Source organism: Sander vitreus, chromosome 19 (assembly GCF_031162955.1).
Source record: "Sander vitreus isolate 19-12246 chromosome 19, sanVit1, whole genome shotgun sequence".
Taxonomy (NCBI): domain Eukaryota; kingdom Metazoa; phylum Chordata; class Actinopteri; order Perciformes; family Percidae; genus Sander; species Sander vitreus.
The window spans coordinates 3,608,428-3,630,745 of record NC_135873.1 but is presented as its reverse complement, the minus strand read 5'-3'; the positions used below and the strand labels follow the sequence as shown (position 1 = coordinate 3,630,745).

At 39.4% G+C, this 22,318-nt stretch overlaps 1 protein-coding gene across 3 annotated transcripts in view; it reads left to right on the top strand.

The window, feature by feature from the left end:
- The first annotated feature begins 1,023 nt into the window (after positions 1-1,023).
- The window catches only part of LOC144534276 (phosphatidylinositol-binding clathrin assembly protein), an 88,706-nt gene continuing 67,411 nt past the window's right edge, over positions 1,024-22,318 (top strand). For all 3 annotated transcript variants that reach the window (XM_078276113.1, XM_078276112.1, XM_078276111.1), the window contains exons 1-2: positions 1,024-2,252; positions 21,975-22,117. In XM_078276113.1, the coding sequence (XP_078132239.1) occupies positions 2,123-2,252; positions 21,975-22,117 (273 nt within the window). In that variant the 5' untranslated portion in view covers positions 1,024-2,122. The remainder of the gene's footprint in view (positions 2,253-21,974; positions 22,118-22,318) is intronic.

Here is a 22,318-nt window from a genome sequence, read left to right as displayed (position 1 = left end):
ACATAGTTAACAGACAAGGACTACAGACCCCAATAATAAACTACTGTATAAGAAACAACCATCATAGCACAATGTTAACTGTTTTATCCTCAAAACATGACTAGTTAGCCTATGCAATTAATGCCATCTAAAAAAAACTGATTAGAATTATTTTGACAAGTTATGCCTACGGTTGATTTGCTTATGGTGTAAAACGAAAATACACAGAGCACATGAGGATTTCTTTGTCTGCTGCATCTGTGATCAAAGTGACTGACAGATGACCCTACCACGGATGTATTATTTACCACGGATGTAAATTATATAGTTATTATAGGACGGCCCTAACCCCCTGATAGTGTGTGAAGTGTGATAGCCTACTTTTAAAAAAAATAGGACCCATAGAAAACATGAACTTAATAAACAGTTCCATCTATTAAAACTGCATAGACGGAATTGAGTAGTTTTGAGTGGAGTCCCTCAGGACCCCAATACATTGGTATAAATCTTAATCTTAATTTATTTATCTTAATTCTTACTCTCTTATTTGTAATACATTATGTGTGTATTATTATTTTTTTATGTATATATATATATATATATATATACACATACATATATTTATACGTATATTGTTTGTTCTGTTTAACCTGTTTGTTTAACTTATTTTAGAGAATGTGTGACATGCACCTACAACACCAAAACAAATTCCTTGTATGTGTAAAAAACGTACTTGGCAATAAAGCTTTTCTGATTCTGATTCTGATTCTGGAAAAAAAAAAAACTAATTAAAAAAGAAACAGAAGGCAATGAAGTCATGAAAAATTGGAATTATAGAAAAAAGCACCGGTGAGATATACAAATTATACCTCTGGGGTCTGCGGGTACCCTAGTTGGTAGGATTATGGTTAAACAAAAACACACGAGTGGAGTAGGCTACTGAACTCGTGGGAAGTCGTGGGGTTCAACGGTTTAAATTCCGAGCCTTCCAGGGGCCCCTGAAGGCAGCACAGTTGTGAGATCAGCTGATTTTTTACGCTGCCATTTTGTCAGGGCAGAGCAGCCAGCAAGCAGCCAGTCAGTCCGTAAAGAGAAACCACTGGCGAGACTTTTCAGACAGCAGCGCAGGACGGGACTGTCGGTGGTAAAACGAGCCGGTAATGTGGAGTGGGCAGCGGAAGGACATAACCAACTGAGCCCGAGGACCGTTAAAGGAAATAACCGAGCTAAGGGAGCTGTCATTTTCAACTTAACGGGTCCGCCGGCTTCGCTCTTTATTCACAGACTACAGCTAACCCCCGCTAGCTACTCGGCTAACACCCACCGCTCCTCGCATCTTTTCTCACCGGGAGAAACGGCACCTGTCCAGGCTGTCATTTACATAGTATCTTATGAACTCAAAACAATGTGCTGCCCAATTCTGAATGACTTTTCACGCCCGAGGGGTGGTTTAACACACACTTTAAAAAGCGACCAGTGATAGCTAACTAAAGCAGTCAAGCTAACAAGTTGACGTGGAGGAGGAACTCAAGATTTTTTTTTTTTTGTTTGGGATTGTCGAAATTTTTGTTGATGTTCTCCAAACTGTGATTTCATACGGATTACTTTTTGTTGTTGCCTCGAGGTGGTCTATTCAAAAACAAATCGTCCAGGTTACAAAGCAGCCAGTTAGCGATGTTTATTTGTGGCCAGAAAGTAATTTCCAGTGTTTACAAATTCCACAGTGGGACTCTTTCCTGGTTCGAGTACTGCAACGGAAACATTAGCTAACACAGACTAGCTCAGTTTAGTGTCGTCGTGTTGTGTTTACTAGATAGATAGATAGTCGGAATAAACTGTTGCCAAACAATTTAACTATACTGCAAATCAGCTGTTGATTGTGGGTTTCATTGTTGAGCCAATCCTGTACCTGCAGGTTTTTTTTTTGCGTGATCTGACATTACTGCAGACTGCACAGGTTTTGTACGCACCTGAAACAAAAAAAACACAGTGGGTGTCTGATCGCAACCCTTTACCTCCACTTGACAGTGAAGTCACGTTGAGTTGTGTCCCGCAGAGAGTTGATCCATTGATCGGATCGTTATTTTGCTATTTTAGCTGATTGAGGGGGTGAAAAAAGAAAGCAGAGAGAGAAATAGAAGCGATGTCGGGCCAATCTATCACGGATCGGATCGCAGCAGCTCAGCACAGCATGACCGGGTCGGCTATCAGCAAGGCTGTGTGCAAAGCCACGACACATGAAGTCAGCGGACCCAAGAAAAAACACCTTGACTGTGAGTATATCTTCTTTTAGATGTCTAGTTGTGTCTGTTGTCAGCCAGCTGCAGGGCTTCAAATGCAGCACAGCTGAAGCTCTGATGCACACATTCCTTCACACACACTGGCTGGCTGGTTGGACAGGTAACCGATTATACAGGCTGGGTTTAGAGAATAAAGACCTTAATGCTTCTTTACATGTAGCTCACATACAGCCTGTTAACTGTTTGCATACTGAGGCAACAAGTGACACGTTAGCAGTAGTAACTGTGGTGATGCTATGCTGTGAGTCGGTATATTATCAATTATCTTTTTGATTTTGATCAATCCTTTGGTCTACAAATGTCAGCTAAGACGACAGGTGCCTCCTTTTTTAAGTTCCCAAAGCCCAAATGAATGTCCGAAAATTGCTCGACCAACCGCAAAATATCCTTAACAATTCAATTAAATCTACTACAACTAATGGTTGATGTCGTTATTGTTTAGCCTGTCGATTACTTCTGCAATCAAAAATGATTAATTTCCTATACTTCGAAATGTTAGAAAATGGTGAACAATGCCCTTCAAAATGTCCCTGAGCCAAAGGTATAGTCTTCAAATGGGCTTCAACTAACATTATTTTCGTTATCGATGAACGCGATTTTCTCGATTAGTCACTTTGAGATGCCCATTATACTTCTCAGAGCTCAACGTGACTAATTGCTTGTTTTGTCTGACCACCAGTCCAAAATTCTGAATTTACAATCATATATGAACGAAAAAAAAAAAAACATAACATCTCCACATCTTAGGACCTGGAAACAGAATATTTAAAATGTTTGCTTAAAAAATAAGCAAAACAATTTATTCGCTGTCAAAAAAAGTAGACTAATCATTTCAGCTCTACTTCAAATTGCTTGTTTTGGCCAGACGACAAGTCTTAAAACCAAAAATATGATTTTTAATGACGTCAAAAAGTGAAAAGCTGCAAATCCTGAGATTTGAGAAGCTGGAACTAGCACGTTTGCTTGATAAATGACAAAATGATCAATCAACTATCAAAATAGTTGGTGATTAACTTTATCGCTCAACAATTTTTTTTTTAATAGACAAAATCGTTTTACCACCAATTCAGTTTAGGCCTCTATGAAAACAGAGCCAAGAAAAACAAACGACTCTAAAAGCATCTTGTGTTTCGGGCCTGGCTCAGTTACAAAGCTCTTATGGCAGGATCCTGTTGTACAGACATAACACAGATAACAACACACGTGACCGAAGCAACAGACAGCAGCTATTTTATCAGACCTGCGGCCCAGGGAGGACAGACTGTGCTTACCTTTATATCCATGAGAGATAAAATGACATGACTGTATACTGTATAATCTCAGGAAACATCATGTTTACGTCACTGGTGCATGGTGTTTTATGTTTCGGGGAAACCTATCACACTGCAAATTCCTGGATCTAAGTTGCTGGTGTTATTACTCCAGATTCCTGGTTGTCTCTTCACATTTTGCTTTGCAAATGAAGAGTGGATTAAGTTGCCAGCAGAGCCCACCGAAATCAAACCGAGTCATGTTGAAGGTGGCAATGATGCGAGTGGGACAACAGCAAAGGAAAGAATGAATGAACACATCAACCATCACAAATAAGAGTGAATCATGGGCATAATGTTAGAGCGTGTGTTAGACATTTTCTGGGGGGAAAATGTGCTGAAGTTCTGTTTTCTGGGAACCAGTCTACTGTCGGCACAGGATGCACATGTTTGATCGATGCTTCTGTTCAGCTGCCTCACATCCGTCAACTCCTCCTCTCAGGACTCCACTGCTGACGTTCAACAAAAGTCATGTATTGTCTCCTCTCCTTTTGTGAACTTGGCCAGACCCCTACAGCCAATACGCCACGTCAAGCTTAATCATTGTAGATTATTGATTTCTTTGCGAGAGCAACGACCTCGGTGCCGCAGGGGGAACGGTCAGTGAGTGGTGCATCACACGAAGGCCTGATTGTCATGTTGTTTGTCCGGTGGATGATTTCCCCATGAAGGTAAAAATCCAGGCTGTCAAGTTCATTGTGCTGTTGGTATTGTAAGGGCGGGCGGCCAGCAGGCAGGAATAAAGGCAGGTTATAGGTTAGGTCGTCATTCACTCCGGCAGGTAGTCAATTTGTGAGTCGGTTAGCAAGCCGGAGGGGCTGGCAGGCATTGTATTCGATCATTACTCAGTCAACTAGCCAGCCAGCTGATCCAACCATCCAGTAATGTAATGAACACAGGCAGCCAGGTGAGAAAGTTTGCCAGTCATTCATTAAGCCCTTTAAGCCAACTTAACAATGAGCTGAACAGGTGTCAGCGTACCTAGAATATATGGGGTAGTAAATGATGTGATTTGTTCCCAAATCTAAGGTGGGTAACCAATGGGTTATGCTATTTGTTTTGCCTGTTATCCAGCAGGGAGTTGCGATTTCAAAGGTATTGTCATCTCACAGATGTCTTCAGTCTGTCCGGATTGATAAAATATTTCCGTGGGGCTAAAACCCAGCGTGTAAAGCCAACGTTTTCACTTAACGTACCCCACCCTGTCACAACCAGCACAGCAGACAACTAGCCATGGTATTAAGTCAATGTGCCTCTGCCAAATACTGTCATTCTTAACATAGTTTTGAAGTCTGCTACCATGGTGAGTTACCTAATAACTGCCATAGTCTGCAGCAGTATGTCCGTAAACGTGTTTTGCAGAAACAGTAAAATATGATGAAGGGAAGTGAAATCTCATCACAAGTTGTCAATCAAGACACATTTTAAGATGCATTGAACAGCCAGGGCCAAACTGCAGTCCACATCAACTGGATATTGGCACTATTAAGATACTTTTGGAAACAAGATGCTACAGGTTTGAACAGGGTTCAGGGGGCAGTTGCCTGCCAGCCCGCTAGCTAGTGTGTGAGTCAGCTAACAAGTCCACCGGCTAGTGAATTGTAAGCCTGCAGAGCCATTTATCAACGGTAAGAGAGAAACCTGACAGGCTTTGACACCAGACCTAAGTTAGGTTGTGTTTATGCTTACTTTGTCTGTTTATCTAACACACACACACACACACACACACACACACACACACACACACACACACACACACACACACACATCATTTTCTTTTGCTCTCCCCTTGGCACAATTTCACTGCAAGCAGCTGTAATTGTCTGACAGCAAGCTGTGAATGATCTTACTGGCATATTTGCATCTAGACCCAATAACCGCATAATTCTGGCAGAAGCCCTGCCGGCCAGCAGTGAGCGTGCAAGGGTTCGGGGGTCCGCTGTTAAGCTGGAGCAGCCGTGACATTCACGCACCACTGGCGAAAATAAGTGGCGTTTTAAAGCCATTTAGCGTCATGACTCGGACTGTCCACCTCAATTAACCCTCAGCTTGTGAGTCGGCAGCAAAAATGTCCAGTCTTCCCATCCGTTTTGAATAGCTCTTCTATCTATAGAAATTCTCGTCATAAAAACCAATGAGGAAGGGTTCAGATGTGTCAGAATATGTCTGTGACTGCTTGCACACCTGCTTTTTTTTTCAGGTTGTCAAGGTGAGAGTGATCATGTGTTTAATCCAGCAACACACACACACACACACACACACACACACACACACACACACACACACACACTCTCTTAGGAGGCCACTTCTTTCCACGTTGGCATCATTGAAACACTGATTGTTTTCATCATCTTACAGCTGTTAAGAGAGAAGTTGTGACATTTAAAGTCTAGTTTCCCCTTCACCGGCACACTGTTGTCATGGCAGCAAACCAGCCAACTGGCTTCTGTTAAATGGACTTTAGTTGACAGGGAAGTTGGATGGTGAAATTGGCTGCAGCCTCAGTAATGGTGCTGTTTTTTTACAACCGTTGGTGGGCGTTTGTTGACCGTTTTTTTTTATTTATTTTTTTTTATTTTTTTTTTTTAGAACCATTGAATGCGACTCTAATGAAGCTTCCCAGTAATCCAGATAATGGAATATCTAATAATCCCAGTGAAAGACAACTGGAAGACTTAGCTTGTTCTCTTGCCGTTGATCTGTTTTACTGAATGACTGGTGGGAAGTTTCTGCAGTATTTCTGCTAGTCATAAAGTGAGACTTGTTGGAGTCACATTAATGGGGGTGTGAATGAAGTCATGTAAGTGGCTGATAAAGTGGTGCTGAAGTCCCACCCAGCTTTTGTTCAGTGATGATTGTTTCAGCTTGATGTACTTTTGACGGGCTTCTCGCCACCTCTTAACCATCTGTTATCTCGGTCCAAAATGTGCCATTCCTCGTTGTCAAAGGGGTGAATGAGAGGAAGGGGGAGAGAGAATGAGAGTTGAGGGGAAATCAATCAATCAAATCAATTTCAGAAAACCCTTTTAACTTTATTTCCATTCTTAAGTATTACAGAAGTAATTGCTTTTATACTGTAATATTAATGATATTAAAGGTCCCATTTTGTAAAAAGTGAGATTTCCATATCTTTTTGGATTATAAAGCAGATCAAGGTGCTATATAAATACTGTGAAAGTATCAAAATGCTCAATCCGCAGAGAAATGCACACAGCCCGTATTCAGAAACTGTGCCTTTTTAAACCAGCCGTCAGGACATTCGTATGGTGTGATGTCATAACTATACTATATATATGTAAAAAGTGCTGCTACAGTTCCATTACAGTCATTCCCCGGCTGCAATTACCCGAAAACACTGACCAATCGGAGCAGACTGGGATTTTTCGGGAAGGGGTCTTAAAGAGACGGGCGCTAAAACGGAGCGTTTCAGAGAGAGGGTGAATACAGGTATATTCAGACAGACAGTATGAGTTTTAAAGAACATTAAAACATTTAAACATGTTCTAGAAGACACCCAAACTCAGGATTTAATCTCTCTTGCTTTTTTAACTACTTCACTCACTTTTTGTGTGTAAAAGGGGGGAAAAAAGTGTGCACCATTATCTTCATTTGAACCATTATTGCCTCTTGCCCCTTCCTATTGTGACTTGCTTCAGACATTGTTGGATGACACATCATGTGCACTAGTTTGTTTCTACCATACCCCGGCCTTAAGTCCCAGCAGCTTTGCAGAAGGTAAAGTAAATGGCACAATCTTGGCTCGTGTCTCTAATGGGCTGCTCTCTTGTAGAGTTTTAGCCTCTGTATTGCTGCGTCATCATTACAGGAAAATCTTTTGTTGCCAGGAAACATTTGACATGTTTTTGACCCTTTTGCTGGCTTTTTTGGCTGTTGCTATGCATTGTCTATGTGCATTGCTTGTTGGACTCTGTATTCTGCAGGTAGCACTGATTCAAAAAAAAAAAAAAAAGGATAAAGGGTGTACTCTGAACTGGATGTAGACACGCATAGAGGATGTGCACATTGTTTGAATATTACTACATTAGGTGTCAGCATACATACATGTGTTAACTCATGTTTGTAGGCATGTACAGTCTTTGACATACGACAAAATGTATGTTGTTGCCGACTTTCAAAGCTATGTGAATACAGAAAGTATAACTCAAAAAGCTTAACAATAAAGCCCAGTAAATAAATCTGTTTTGTGTTTAACAAAATCCCAACCATTTACTGGTAGATTTTGTTTTTCATAAAACAGGACCTCCAAAAGTTGCCAATGACTTGCAGAAGTGTGAAACTTGCTAGCCAAAGTAAATTACCATTTGTCTGGTACGCTTGTGTTGTCGTCCCGCCCTGGTCAAGCAGTAGTTCCTTTGTTTGTTTTTTTTTTACCAACCAACATGCTATTCTTAACAGAAATCTTAACCACAGCTTTTGGCTCAGCAGCTTAGTAAAACTATCCTGTCATCGAGCACAGTTTCAGGCCTTTCTACTCGGTAGCAGTTAACAACATGCCACATCGGTTTTACCAGCTGGCTGAGCTGCTGACCCACAGCTCATTTGAAAGCATGTTGTGTTGGGCCATTTTTAGCCAAACCTTAAAACTAGGTTACACTTGCATGACAAATTGATGTGGTGCTAGAGTAGTCCGACACTTTGACTCCCCCTGTCTGGGCTACAGTGCATCTTTGTGTTAGTTTAGAAGCTGGATAGAGACACTGTTTACAGTAGGTTATTGAGCTCAGGTTTATGTGGTTTGTGTTTCAGCCTCCAGTGAGTTTGTGCCCATTCAAACTTTACAACTTTATTTCAGACGGGAGCTTGTGGGACACCTTGACAGATCTGCACACGTTTGTTTGTGTGTTAGATGTGAGTGTGCATGTATTGATGTGGTACTTGTGGGATTATTTCAAAGTTGCTATACAAACATTTACCCTCTACAATAATGATTTAGGAGTAATGCTGAATTTGTATTACAGAAGCTACATTTAAATGACTAAAATTCCCTGAGAGGAAACATCGCTTCAAATAATTGTTAGTATACTGACCATAAATGTGTCTCCAAATGCGTCCTTTGTGACCACTTGTGATCGTATCTCCTTTCCCCGCTCTATATGCAAATAACCACGTACATCAAACCATTTGCATACAGGCTAGTTGTGAGTGTGTTTATAAATGTCAGTTGTTACTCTCTCATAAATCATAGGTTAGAAGCGTGTGACGACTAATGAAAAAGCGCTGCCTATGGTCTGTCTGTTCAGCCCTCAGTACGTTTGTAGCTTCTAACTGAATCTCTGTGGTTTAAAGCTTATATACACACACATATATATATATATATATATATATATATATATATATATATATATATATATATATATATATATGTATGTGTATGTGTGTATATATATGTGTGTGTGATATATATATGTATGTGTGTATGTATATATATATATGTATATGTATATATATGTATGTGTATGTATATATATATGTATGCATGTATATATATATATATATATATATATATATATATATATATGTATATGTATATATATATATATATATATATATATATATACATGTATATATATATATATACATATATATACATATCATATATATATGTGTATATATATATATGTATATATATATATATATAATGTATGTATATATATATATGTATATATGTATATATGTATGTATATATATATATATATATATATGTGTATATATATATATGCATATATGTATATATATATATATACTATATACATATATATATATGTATATATATATATATATATATATATATATATATATATATGTATATATATATATGTATATATATATATATGTATATATATATATATGTATATGTGTATATATATATATATATATATATATATATATATATATATATATATATATATATATATATATATATATATATATATATATATATATATATATGTGTGTGTAGCCATTTCTTATTTGGTCATAAACAACCCAGTCTCTTGCCTTTCCATGAATTTGTCCGTCGATATTTTCTTGTTGTCTTTGCAGTTAACGATTTACGTTAGCATCTTTGCACTGTCTTCTTCACCCTCGTTGTTTTGTTTACTTCCGGTACCGGCAGCCGCATGATAGAACGTTATCAACACGCCCACTCGCTCGCTGTGAATTCTCTTCCCGACCGGCCGGGCTCAATCAGCAGCAGGCCAGGGCCACGAACGATCGCACGAGGCAGATAGCCTTTTTTATACTCTTATAATATTCAAATATACATATTCATATTCTAATGTCTGTTTCTTTTTACTATTCTAATATATATATTTGAATTTAGAATATTCGTTGACAGCCCTAGTTTGTTGTCTGTTATGTATGTCTGTTATTTGTCATCACCACGACTGGACCCAATGAAAGAGAGACCCTGAATGCTCGCTAGACTCCCTCCTTTTTGTAATGTAAAGACAAACGCTGAATGTGCAGGAGCCGCCTGTTACTAAGCAGGTGTTGAAATAACATAAAAACAAATGAACGTTGTGACGAAGCAATGACGTGCTTCGGTCAGTAGTGCCCAAGTTGACCCAGGCTCTCGAGTGTCAGTGAGACACTGTTATCATGGTAAACGCCCAAATTCCTGAAGTTTAGACAACCATTTTCATATGTTGGTTTTATACTCTTTTTGAAAAATGCCAAAAATATACACAATATCTGCAGTATTTTTATTATGTTGAGTCTTGATTCCTCCCCATATTTAGTGTTTTCCTTTTCAGCCATTCTGTCACTCTGTCCTTTTCTTTATTCTTTACTCTTCTGAAGTGTCATTGTACACACAGAGTGATTTATAACCACTAAAGAACGTACTCACAGAATTAAAAAGGTTCATTGTGATTCAAGGACATTGAAGAATACAAATAGTCCTGCTTATTTCCTGCTATTTGTGGTGCATTGATTCCAGCCCTGATAGACTTGCTGCAGGGTGTAGCTGGGTACCATGGTGGGGACGCCTGTGTCTCAAGTGATTGTTGGTGTGTCTAATGCTGTCTAAACAGAGCAGGGCAGCCCCTCCCTTGCTGCAGAGCCAAGATAGGCCCAGTTTAGACTACCAGGCAGGAAAAGGGCTTACTGCTGACTGTCTGGATACGTCTGTTTCAAGTGAAGCCCAAGGGATTGCCCGTGAAGTGTTGGGTGTGTGAGACTGTGTGCGTTTGTGTGCGGGAAGAAGGATGAATTGCAGCGGTGTGTCTGCCTCCCAAGAGAGTGCTTCAGTGTCTTTGAGTGAGTATGGGATCACTTGCAAAACACGCTACATAGTCGGTGATTGAGTGAACAAATATCACTGCACAGTTCCACATTGAAGCACTTTCAGCTTCAACAGGAACTGGCATGACCAGACCATGCTACAAAACAACACCAGAGAATCAAAATTAGCCGGCTTTTGTCTAATACATAATTCAGGATCTATTGGATGTTTGAAGTCTTTATATTTACTGCAACATTTTATTACATTAGTCATGTTATTGCTGGCAAGTCCCCTAATTAACTTTCCGTAGCACTATTCCACACATTTTCCCCACATGTACTCATTTATTATTTAGAAAATAATCAAACCACATCAATAACCACATCCCAAATCCTCTCCCTCTCCTTCAGACACGTAAAGCACACCAAAAAGGTGAATCTCCACTTATACAGACATCACTGCTCCATATATACATGAATCATAAATGTTACTTCATTGTTGAACAAGTGAAAAGTTACTATTAGACCTTAAAGCTGCACTAATCAATGTTTTTATAACACTGACTCAAATTACTTTTTGATCCCTTTACTCTCACCGCTCTCAACCTTGTTGACTCCCAAATGAACACTAATGTTGCTCTGTCGGCTGAAAGTGTGAGTTTGCAATTATTTGCTAACATGTTCACTATAACAACTTCAAAAGGCAATAATGTATGAACATGTTGTTCTCAACTATATTCTGGAGCCCAGAAAAGTCAAAAACTACCAACGAGTTTGGTGATTTCATGTTTTCAGATAACTTGAATAATTGCATGTTCCTCCATGGGTTGAGAAAAATCCTTATATTCATCTAAAACCACTCACAGAACCCATTGAAGTATCTCAAAATGTCATATTTATAGGCTACATTTTTTAATTGGTAGACAGATTAAAAAAAGGACATTAACCATACAACAATAATGATCAAACAGGCAGCAAGCTAGCTCTTTGCTAATCTATTTATTGTGTAAATGACTGCATGTACTCCAAAGCTTGTGTGTGTGTGTGTATATATATATATATATATATATATATATATATATATATATATATATATATATATATATATATATATATATATATATATATATAAAAAATGTGTATGAATGAATGAGCATAAGTAAGAATGAATTTAACCTTTATTTATCCAGAGAAACTTCACTGGACTAGTTGGGGTCAAGGTTCATTCTCAAGGGAACCCTCGCTGTCCCCTCTCCTAAATCATTTTACACATTTAAGTAATGATAGTACATGGTTTTAAATAGGCTGTGTGTGTGTGTGGGAACATTCAGTACTTCTGTTCCCGTTCTGATGTCTGGTTATTTTTAGCCGTGTTCTCTCAGGAGCCTTTGGCAGGGTTCAACTGCTTGTTTTTATTCCCGGAGTCTACCTGTGTGCATGTACGTCTGTCTCCCTGCCTCCATCGGCGTCACTCTCTTTTTCTGTCAGAAGCCGGTAGACGATCCCCCAAGACATGTGTGCAGAGACTTGCACGCAAAGACTTCCATCCTATTCACATGACAACATTTCCCGAATCTCCCCCCCCCATGAAAACATGGCAGTTGGAGATGAGAGAGTTCTTCTGTCCCTAATTCTCTATATTTGTGTGTGTGTGTGAGACTAAGAGAGACGGAGAAACCACTCCTATTTAAGACCTCAAGGGGAGAATTAAAGCAGTCTATTAGTAGACCAACTTCTGGTGACACTTTGTCTTAGTTTCTACACTCTGCCTCCTCGTCTTAATCCTTTTTTTCCCCCCCGCCCTCTTTATTTCTTCTGCTCCATCCTTCCACCTTTCCTCCCCGTCGTCCCATTGCATTTTCTGTTCAGATTCTGATGCCTAAACTCTTGAGTTTTGGCAGATATCGAGCACTAATGCTGAATTTAAAATCTAGCTACTTTGCTGCTTGAAGTCATTCTTCTGTGTATAAAATAGGGCTGCACGATTTGAATCAAAGGTCATATTGCGATTTACAATACTGCGATAACCACACCGTCACGTCATGACTTCAAGTGGAGACTTTGATACACCAGCCTTCTTTTTTCGCTTGTACACATTTTAATCATGTTGTAGCTAACTGAAAATGATGGTTAATCAGTTATTTATCTGGGCTGAAAAATGCCCGTCACGATTTCATCATGTCATCAGATTGATCATTTTTCAGTCCCAAATCCAAAGTTGTTCAGGTAACGCATCACATAAGACAAAGAAACTCCTGAGAAGCTGGAACTATAGAATCTTCTTGCATGAATATGCAGCGATTATCAAAATAGTTGCTATGCTTTATATTCTTACATTTATCGACAGCTCTAGTTGTAGGAAAACGTTTCTAAGTTGCGTGGCTATCATTTTATTCACAACAGTGATTAAGCAATAGTATACTGGATTCGTCAAATCTGACTGAACCCAATCCACTTTTTTTGTAATGTCCATATCAGTAGCCTACTGTACTCTCTTCTTCTGTAACTCGTTCCATGTCCACACTCAGGTGGAGAAAAATGAATATACCATTTTACATGTGAAAATGACTTCTGTCCAACCAATCATTCTCAGATAACCCAGATAGTCTGTGTCGGTGTTCTATAATTTCTTTTATCATAGCTGAGTATGCAATTTAGTGGTTCCCTTTGACACATTTTCTCTTTCTGTTATCAGCTAGCTGACAACAACGTGAATGAAATTTAATTTCGTCTAGCCTACATAAGATAAAAGAAACTTTTTTTTCTGACACTTTTTTGTCTCATTTTCACAAAGTTCTCCACTAAAGTGGCACTACACAAAAAATCAAAACAGCGTGCATTCTGTTCCCTCCTTCTCTCCATGATAGCTTTTTTTTGTTGTTGTCTTTTAACAGCGGAAAACACAATTAAGTTGTCATTGTCATCAGTTTCTTTGATCATACAACTGCAATGAGAATAGAACAATGATTTGTTTGCGACTTGTAAATGGTGCTTGTTGATTTTGCTGCTGGCCCGAAGACAGTCAGTCAAATTACTGTTTTATTCCCAAGAAGCCGTCTGACAATATAAACATTATACAGATCAATGATAAAACCTCTATTGTGTCTTCGATTGCATTGGCAGCAAGGTGAGCGATCATAGAAAGAATTAGATGGGACAGACGTGTACTGCATCATGTAGGAAAAGCTTTGTTTTCCCTGTCAACACCAATAACAGTTTTCATATTCATCCACTCTTTATAGAGTGTTTACAAAAAGCACTGTTAGTTAGCGTTCAGTGTGATTTTTGTAAAGCCAAAAAAGGAAGAAAAAGATGTTGTGGTTTTTTTTTTCTTATTTTTTTTTTTTTCATAAATTTAGCAGGCTTGGAAGTCTTACAATTCTTCACAGCTCTCTCTACCTCCTATCAGAAGGATTTGAGAGGGGAAGAAAGAGGGAGGGAGGGGTGGACAGGGAATCCTCTTTTGAAGCAAACCCTGTCTGCAGTCCCTAACACAGAAACAGATAGAGGAGAGAAGGAGATTACTAGTACATGCCAGACAAGGTGCTGATACTGCGGAGCGTTAATCTTTAACAGATTGGGGCTGCACTCCTGTGTCTGGCTTTTCAGCTGTGTGGTGTCTATTAATGTGTACGCACAGCGCCCTGTTACTCAGTACACAGTCAGAATGAAGGTCAGTCAACTCTGCGGCGGTACCCTTGCTCAGTTAGCAGTGTTATTAAACCTTCATGATCTCAATTCCCTGTGGAGTGATCAGAGCCGCAGGGTGGTCGGGCAGTTAGAGACGTCGTCCTTCAACTGGATGGCCAACATTCAAGCCTTCTCGTTGGCAGTGTCCTTCAGTAAGACATTGAATCCCCACAAGCAACAGAGGTGTTGTTCTGTTGTGTAGTTGACCTCTGACCTCGTTTTGAGAGACGAAACCAGAAAGAGAAAATTCCCTTGAGAGCAACAAAGAATTGTATTGGTTAAGTTTGGTTTCTTTAACTTTTTTTTTATGACGGTAACCGCAACAGTTTAAATGGCTTCACAAAGTTGTGTGGTACATAAAAAAAAAATAATCAATACTGCGACAGCCCTACATATGACCACATTTTGTTTGACTCAAGCTATAAATATGGTTTGGCCTAACTAACATATGTTTCCAGGCTGCATGTTGTCCAAAATTATTCATATTCAGCCAAGTTTGAAGGTGTCCGTTAAAGAATGAGCAGGGACTATGACCATTCCCAGTCCTGATTCCGATATTCTTACATTTCCAGATATTGTATTCTATTATATTAGCCCATTTTAATGAGTATGTTTAGTGTGTATGTCTGAGATTCATTGCAGTGATATTCCGCGCTGCTGATGCGGATGAAATCACTATCTCTGGGCAATGAGGACGAGCAAAGTGAGAAACTACTAAATGAAGAAAATAACAGACGTTGCTGTATCTTCTTGCTGCTAGGACAACATTGTTTTCAGGAAGGTCACAACGTTAATGATTACATTGACAGTCATGTGTTCCTTCAAAGTATTTTGACAGCGTTGTCAACATACTGTCTTCAGAAGAATCACTCTTAAATGTGTCTTAAAAAGTCTTCGAGATTAGTCCAGATATGTTCTCTGCAAAGCCATGTCGTTAGGAATCCCAGCTATGTGAGCCTGGCCTTCCCTTGGTGGTCTCTGAAGGGACAAACTGTGTAAAGCACACAAAGCAATGCACTGATGTCCCGTCATGCCCGACCAAGGCTTTAAAAGATGTCAAGACAGGATTGAGAAAATGGTTGCAGGCCTGGTCATAAGGGTTAATCCACCTCAGACTCTATCCCACCAGGAGGTATTGTTGAATTATCCAGATCCCACTTTCCAAATCTTGGTGTTGAAACTGATTGTGAAGTCCACTGATAGTAACTTGCAAGATACCGGTCCATACCGACTGATACCAGCTTTAAAAGCTACAGCCAAACAGATTTTTTTTTTTTTTTTCAGTATTGTTTTCATCTGCATCAGGCAGTTAGGTGGGTTCCAATGGAAAAGCTCTAACTACCTTTTGAACACTACCTGTCCTGCACAAAACACAGTTAGTGACTAGCTGGTGAACATAGGGGAGCATTTAGCAGCTAAAGAGATGAAAGGTGATGGAGAGCAAAACGGAGCTAAAAGGAGAGTGAATATCAGACTTACAATTGTCAGTTGGATGGAAACATGACCCCGAATGAATGTTAATGTTGCTCTGTGGCAACTATTAATAGGTTTTCCACATCAACCGCTTAATAATTTAGTTATTAATAGTGTTGTGTTTCTGCTGACGTTAAATGGCCAAAACATCAGTTATTAAAGGTTTAACTTAAGGATGCACATTTTAAGCAATTTTCCCAATAGGTTTTTGGTCATGTTAATAATAAACAAAATGATCAATTAATGAATACAAACTTGTCAAATGAAAAAAAAAAACATGTTTTTCCTCTATGAAAGCTTTATTCAAACAATATGATAGTGTTTGAATAAATAATTGGGCCTTTTGTTCACCTAAAAAACTAGCCTATTCAATTCTAATCTTAGTTTCTTTTCTCCTCTGATTCTTTTCATTTTCGGCACCTTTTTGTGTCATCTTATAGTGTTAGTTGATCCCCTTTGGCAGAATTGATTAAGTAAGGGAGGAGGAAGAGGTTTAAAGTGAGAACCGGATAACCAGTGACCATCTTATATTAGCAACACATGAGCTGGATAGAAACGGAAAATGTATTCTTGTTAGAGGTTAATTAGTTATATATTCTAGCTGGTAGATGCACCAGACAGACAAGGAAATGGAAAGAGAGTCATGAAACAAGTTTGTCTGCAGATCAGAAGAGATGAAGAAGAAGAAGAAGAAGAAGAGGGTGTGGTTGTGGGTGGGTCGATATGGGAAGACCCGAAAGCAGAGCCCAGATAGAAAGTAGCCAGATATGATCTCTGTCTCCTCCTCCTGCCTTTCTTCCTCTGCTCTGATCTGACCACTTGCTTTCTCTCACTCACTCACTCACACAAACAAACAGGAACTCTCTGTTCAGGTTAAAGATACTTACTGGCACACAATAACAATGTTACAAAATATTGATAGATTTTCTCTTGGTTTATTGCATCAAAGGGTACCAAGCACACACTTCCTCATCAGATTCTGATCCTGAGCTCTTACACTGGTCACTGGTCCCTTGGTACCAGGAAGTCTCTGCTCTATTGTGGTTCAGTCAAGAGCCCACAGAGATCAACAGATGACCAGTAACAATGGAGCTCAGATCAGAGACGGACAGAGAAGCTTACTGTTGGGAATGAGATCACATCTACTCAGCAGCCATTCCTCCCACATGTGTGTTAGGTTGTCACAATGCAAATTTCTTGTACAATGCAGCAACAGTCAGACAAGCTAAACAGATGAGGAAAAACTAAATGTAAGAGAGAGAAGAAGGCCTACAGAAGAAAGGAAGAAGAAGAAAAAATAAAGCCATTTTCACGATTAATTAATCATTTTGCCTATAAAATGTCAGAAAATAGTGAAAAGTGCCTGTCATAAGTTCCCTGCACCCACGTTGACGTATTCAAATTGCTTGTTTTATCTGAATTTAATCCGATATTATGAATTGATCAATCATTTGCTAATACATTGTTTTCATTCCTAAAAGGCACTATCTAAGAACGCCAAAAAATTGCTGACATTTGAATAAGAAGATTGACACGACTCTCGTATCTGTATGCTAAATATGAAGCTAGCAGGTAGCTAGCTTAGCATGAAGACTGGAAGCAAGGAGAAACAGCACTTTGACATCTCTATTTATGTACCGATAAAATCTGGCTGCTGGCTGTATTTCATATTTCTCGAGTGGTGTTGATTTTTTGTGGTTTTTGATTTGTTTGTTTGTTTGTAGTTTTATTAGATTTCAATAAGTGGATTTCCCAAAATGTTTTTCCAATTTTTTTCAAAGTCTGATCACACTGAAATGATGTGATTTCTGATTGTGGTTTCTGTTGCAACCAATAAACACAATGATGTCTAATATGGAAACGTCATCATTGCACTTCATAAATTGTCATATTGGGAGCATTTATTCAGCCTCACACCTAATAGCATGTTGGGATGTGAACACACCAACTTGCAGTGTGCACTCTTCATCTGAATAACACTGTCATACTCAAAATAACCACACATCTGAATTAATGCAGTCTGATTGTTTAATATGTCTGGTTACAAAAGCCATGTTGAGTAAAATGATTATTGTATAAGATTATCCGCCATATTGCACAGCCTTCTACATTAATAGGTTAACCTTACGTCTATATCCTTGACGTTCCACTTCCAGGATTGCTCCGTTGCCGACGGAAATTCCGCCAGATTTCACTCATTTAGACCGGATATCCGTTGCCTTGGACCTCCTTTATGTTGGCATTTTAAATCGATTCATGAGGACTAGGGTTAACCTTTTCTCAGATCTCTGCAGGGTAAATCCAGTTTTCTTATGCATGACTAAAACAACTTTTGAACGTACACGTTCGACCAAAACAAGTTCCTTCGTGAGGCTATTTTGCAGCGGCACCGCGGCTTTTCCCAGTGCTCGCCGCTGCCCAAGACGATTGGGATTGGTTTAAAGAAATGCCAGTAAACCCGAGCACGTTCTTTTTTTTTTTTTTTTCTTCTTCCCATCCTGGAATGCTGTGTGGACTAGCCAAACCCTCCTCCGCAGCGCTGCGGTGGAGGAAGGTCTGGCAAAGCGAGACTATCCTTCTGCAGAATAGACCAATTATATCCAGTCAAGTTCCCACCAAGACCATTCGACTTCAGCTTTCAATATATACTTATTATAGTGAAGATAGACTTTTGACATTGTTATATTTTCTCCTACAATGAGCTTCAGTTCTCTGTTGTTAAACTACCTTGTAATATGTCTGCTTCAATTAGCCGGGTCAGAATCCTTGTGCAGCTTTTGTGCAGGTAATTGCGTGTCGGCCAGAGCCTTGCTGTCGAGGATTGTGGACGACTGAATATTGTGTATTTTTCATTTTTGGTCTGAATAATTGCTCAGGGTTTGCTTGGGGGAAAAAAAACGCACCCTCTGACCTGTTTCTGCTGCGTACCATGTCAAGAAATAGAGGAAAGATAAAACGAGGCGATGAGGCTTGTTGAGCTGTGTGGATTCCTGCAAATTGTCCGGATGAAGAGACACTCATGCCTCTCGTGTCTCATCTTTTTCTCCTTTCCCCTCTATTCTTGGTCACTCATGGTTTTCTCTTTCTCCCTCCGTGTTTGACTCGATTCTTCCCTCATTTCTCTGTCTTTCCCCTTTCTGTTCTCTTTACCCCTACCCTCCATTTTTCTGTGCCATGTGTATGCCTCAATCGCTTTCCCTTTTTCTCCCCCTCCTCTGGGATCAGTGGCATCTAATGCTTTCCACCCTTAATGCCCGATTAAGTCAGCACATGTAGCCTCTTTACATTATCACTCGTGCACATACACACTTGTGCACGCGTGTTCCCCACAGACCTAATCAGTCCTTCTCTTAGTTCTCTCTCTCTCTCACACCACTTCCAGACCTAATGAAAAAACATGAGCTCTGTTAAACAGAAGGTGGAAAGAAAAGGTAGCAGCAGATAAAATAAAAGAGAGATGGAGTGGATAGATTGAAAACAAAGCCACCAGTCGCTCTTAATGCCTGTTCCCGGTTCAAAGATAAGAATTTCATCTAATCAGCATTGGTGATATCATGCAGGGAATGGAGTACTGAAGGGGGAAAAGACATTACAGAGAGTCAGAAAAGACAGACAAGGTGATGCTGATAACCATCAGCGCAAGGCTAGTATTGACAAGACTCATTCAATATGCTGATGCATTCATATAGCCTGGGACGTTTCCCAATAGGCATGAAATCCCACTTGAAAACTGCAATTCAGATACACTCTGTTAGCCGCTAAACAAACGTTCTGCTCGCTGTCATTATGCACTAAATGGATGTATTGTGCTGTTATGTACCTTTTGTGTTACATGACACTCGTTTGTGTTGAGTAAATAGCCCACCACATGGTGTGTTCTGTGTTTTGAAGTGGGAGAGGTGCCATGTTGAGTGATGGGGAATAATGCTGGACTGGAAGTCTGCTGTGTTTTGTTACTGTGTGTGTGGGGAGATGATGCGTTAAGTGAGCGAAGGAAAGAGTGAAGATGGGCTTCATTGAATCGGTGCACGTGCTCGTACGTGCGCACGCACCTGATTATGATGATGAAGTCTCCCGACGGGACTCTCCCTGCTACAGTCCTACAGTAGTCTAATGAGAAGCTGTTTCCGTAGTTACCAGGTGTGTGTGAGCTGCCAGCTCATAATGCCCTGTGGTGAAGAACAAAGGATGGAGAGTGGAGGTGGATGGAGGGAGAGAGACAGACAGGAGGTAAAGGCGAAGGAATTAAAGGGACAAAGAGCGCCAGGGAAATGAAACGACAAAATCTGATATCTGGTGTGAATCAATTTAGCCGTGTGTGTCCGTGTCGATGTCTCTGCTGGAGAGGTGTGTGTGTGTGTGTGTGTGTGTGTGTGTGTGTGTGTGTCTTATTGTGAGTAAAGACACTGAATCTTTTTAATAAGCTTGGGGACCTGAACAAGAATCTGTTCAAATCGACCTCAACTAAAGTGGTGAGAACGATGAGGTGGTGCCAAGCTGTTAGTCTCTGGTCCGATCTTATCGAGCACCTTGCAAATAAAGTATGCTTGTTGTAAATTAAAGAGGTTTTTATGCATCGACAGCTCGATAAGATCTTGCGTAAAAGAAATGGGACTTCCCTTTTCACCTCTAGGTTGAATGTGAAATCTTCAGACTCGCAAATATCTACATATCTGGGGTTTTCTGAATCCGCAAATGGTAAAAAAGTTAGCGTTCATTGTGAGAATGAATATATTTTCTGACGTCTGTGTATTTGGTCAAATCTTCTCCCCAGTCTCCTAAAAACATTTCTTCTTTCATTCAGTCTTTCATTCAGCCACATGCTTCTGCCTTTTTTCTTCCTTATTCTACACATCCATTCAAATCAAAGCAGCATGTAACACAATGAGCACTCATGTAATACTTTTAATTTACTTCAGCTAAAATATGATCTTTCAGCAGAATATATAATACAGACTTGTAGTTGTCAGAAAGCCTTGATGGAAGTAAAAAGCGGCCAATTTAGTGATTATATGTCATGATATTGATTTTTGTTCAACTGAAGGCCTAACCGTATTAAAGGCATGTGCCAGTTACAGTTAACTTGTATATTGCTACAGTGTTGAGGAATGCATGTGTATATGGTTCATGTTTTCTGTATGTGCGGAAGCATTTATTTGCCCCTGTGGCCTTAGAAGAAGAAAATATTATAAACTGTCATTGAAATCTTTTAACTATAATATTATCTATTAAGCTACGATAACTGTCAGCAAATTTCCGAGAGTCCAAGATGACAATGTACTTTAACGATGAATTGATCATCAAAATTGTTGCTGATGAGTTGTCCGTCGATTGACTAATTCATTATTTAGCAAAGACCATGCCATATATATTATTTTAAAAGCTGACCAAATATGGTGAGGACCACTACAAAAAAGTTGTGAATACATGTAAAAGTATACAATAATACATACATGATTTTAAATACACAAGTTTAAACAATCTTTTAAGAATCCCTCACACCTCAATACAGACAAGAGTTAAACCTTAAACACTTAAAAAGTGCTTATCTAGTTTCCAAGTCTGCGCGTTGTGCAACTTGACATGGTTATATTAGGTTATATTTTCCAGCAGGTTTTTGGTAAATAAATGCCACCTGAATTTCTGCAGATATATCTCAATGGAGAACAAAAAAAGAGGGAGATGATGCAGTTGAATGAAAGTCAGGAGAGCGGAGGAGAAGGTTAGAAAAAAAGTCGTGCAGCTAGCACCTGTCCTGCACACTTCATCCACTGAAGAATTCAGCTGAAGCGCGTGCGTTGTGTTCGTCTGTCCTTCCTTGGTACATCTGTGCATCTGCATTTGTCTGTCTCTGTGTGGAAAGCAATCGTCCGTTGCTCTCCATCTGGGTTATCAAACTTTTTTTTTTTTTTTTTTAAAAGCCTTTCTCATTACTGCTGTTGTGTAACTCTTTGTGTGTCTCTTTTATTCCTGCCAGATCTGATCCACTGCACCAATGAGATGAATGTGAGCATTCCCCAGCTGGCGGACACGCTGTTTGAGCGCACGGCCAACTCTAGCTGGGTGGTGGTCTTCAAAGCCCTTATCACCACCCACCACCTTATGATGTATGGCAACGAGGTAGGAGGCTTAGACACACACACACACACACACACACACACATATTTTATATATATATATATATATATATATATATATATATATATATATATATATATATATATATATATATATATATATATATATATATAATTATCATTCTCAAATGAAAACCCCTCCAGGGAAGTCAACGGAGGCTACATCAACAAGTTATAGCATTAC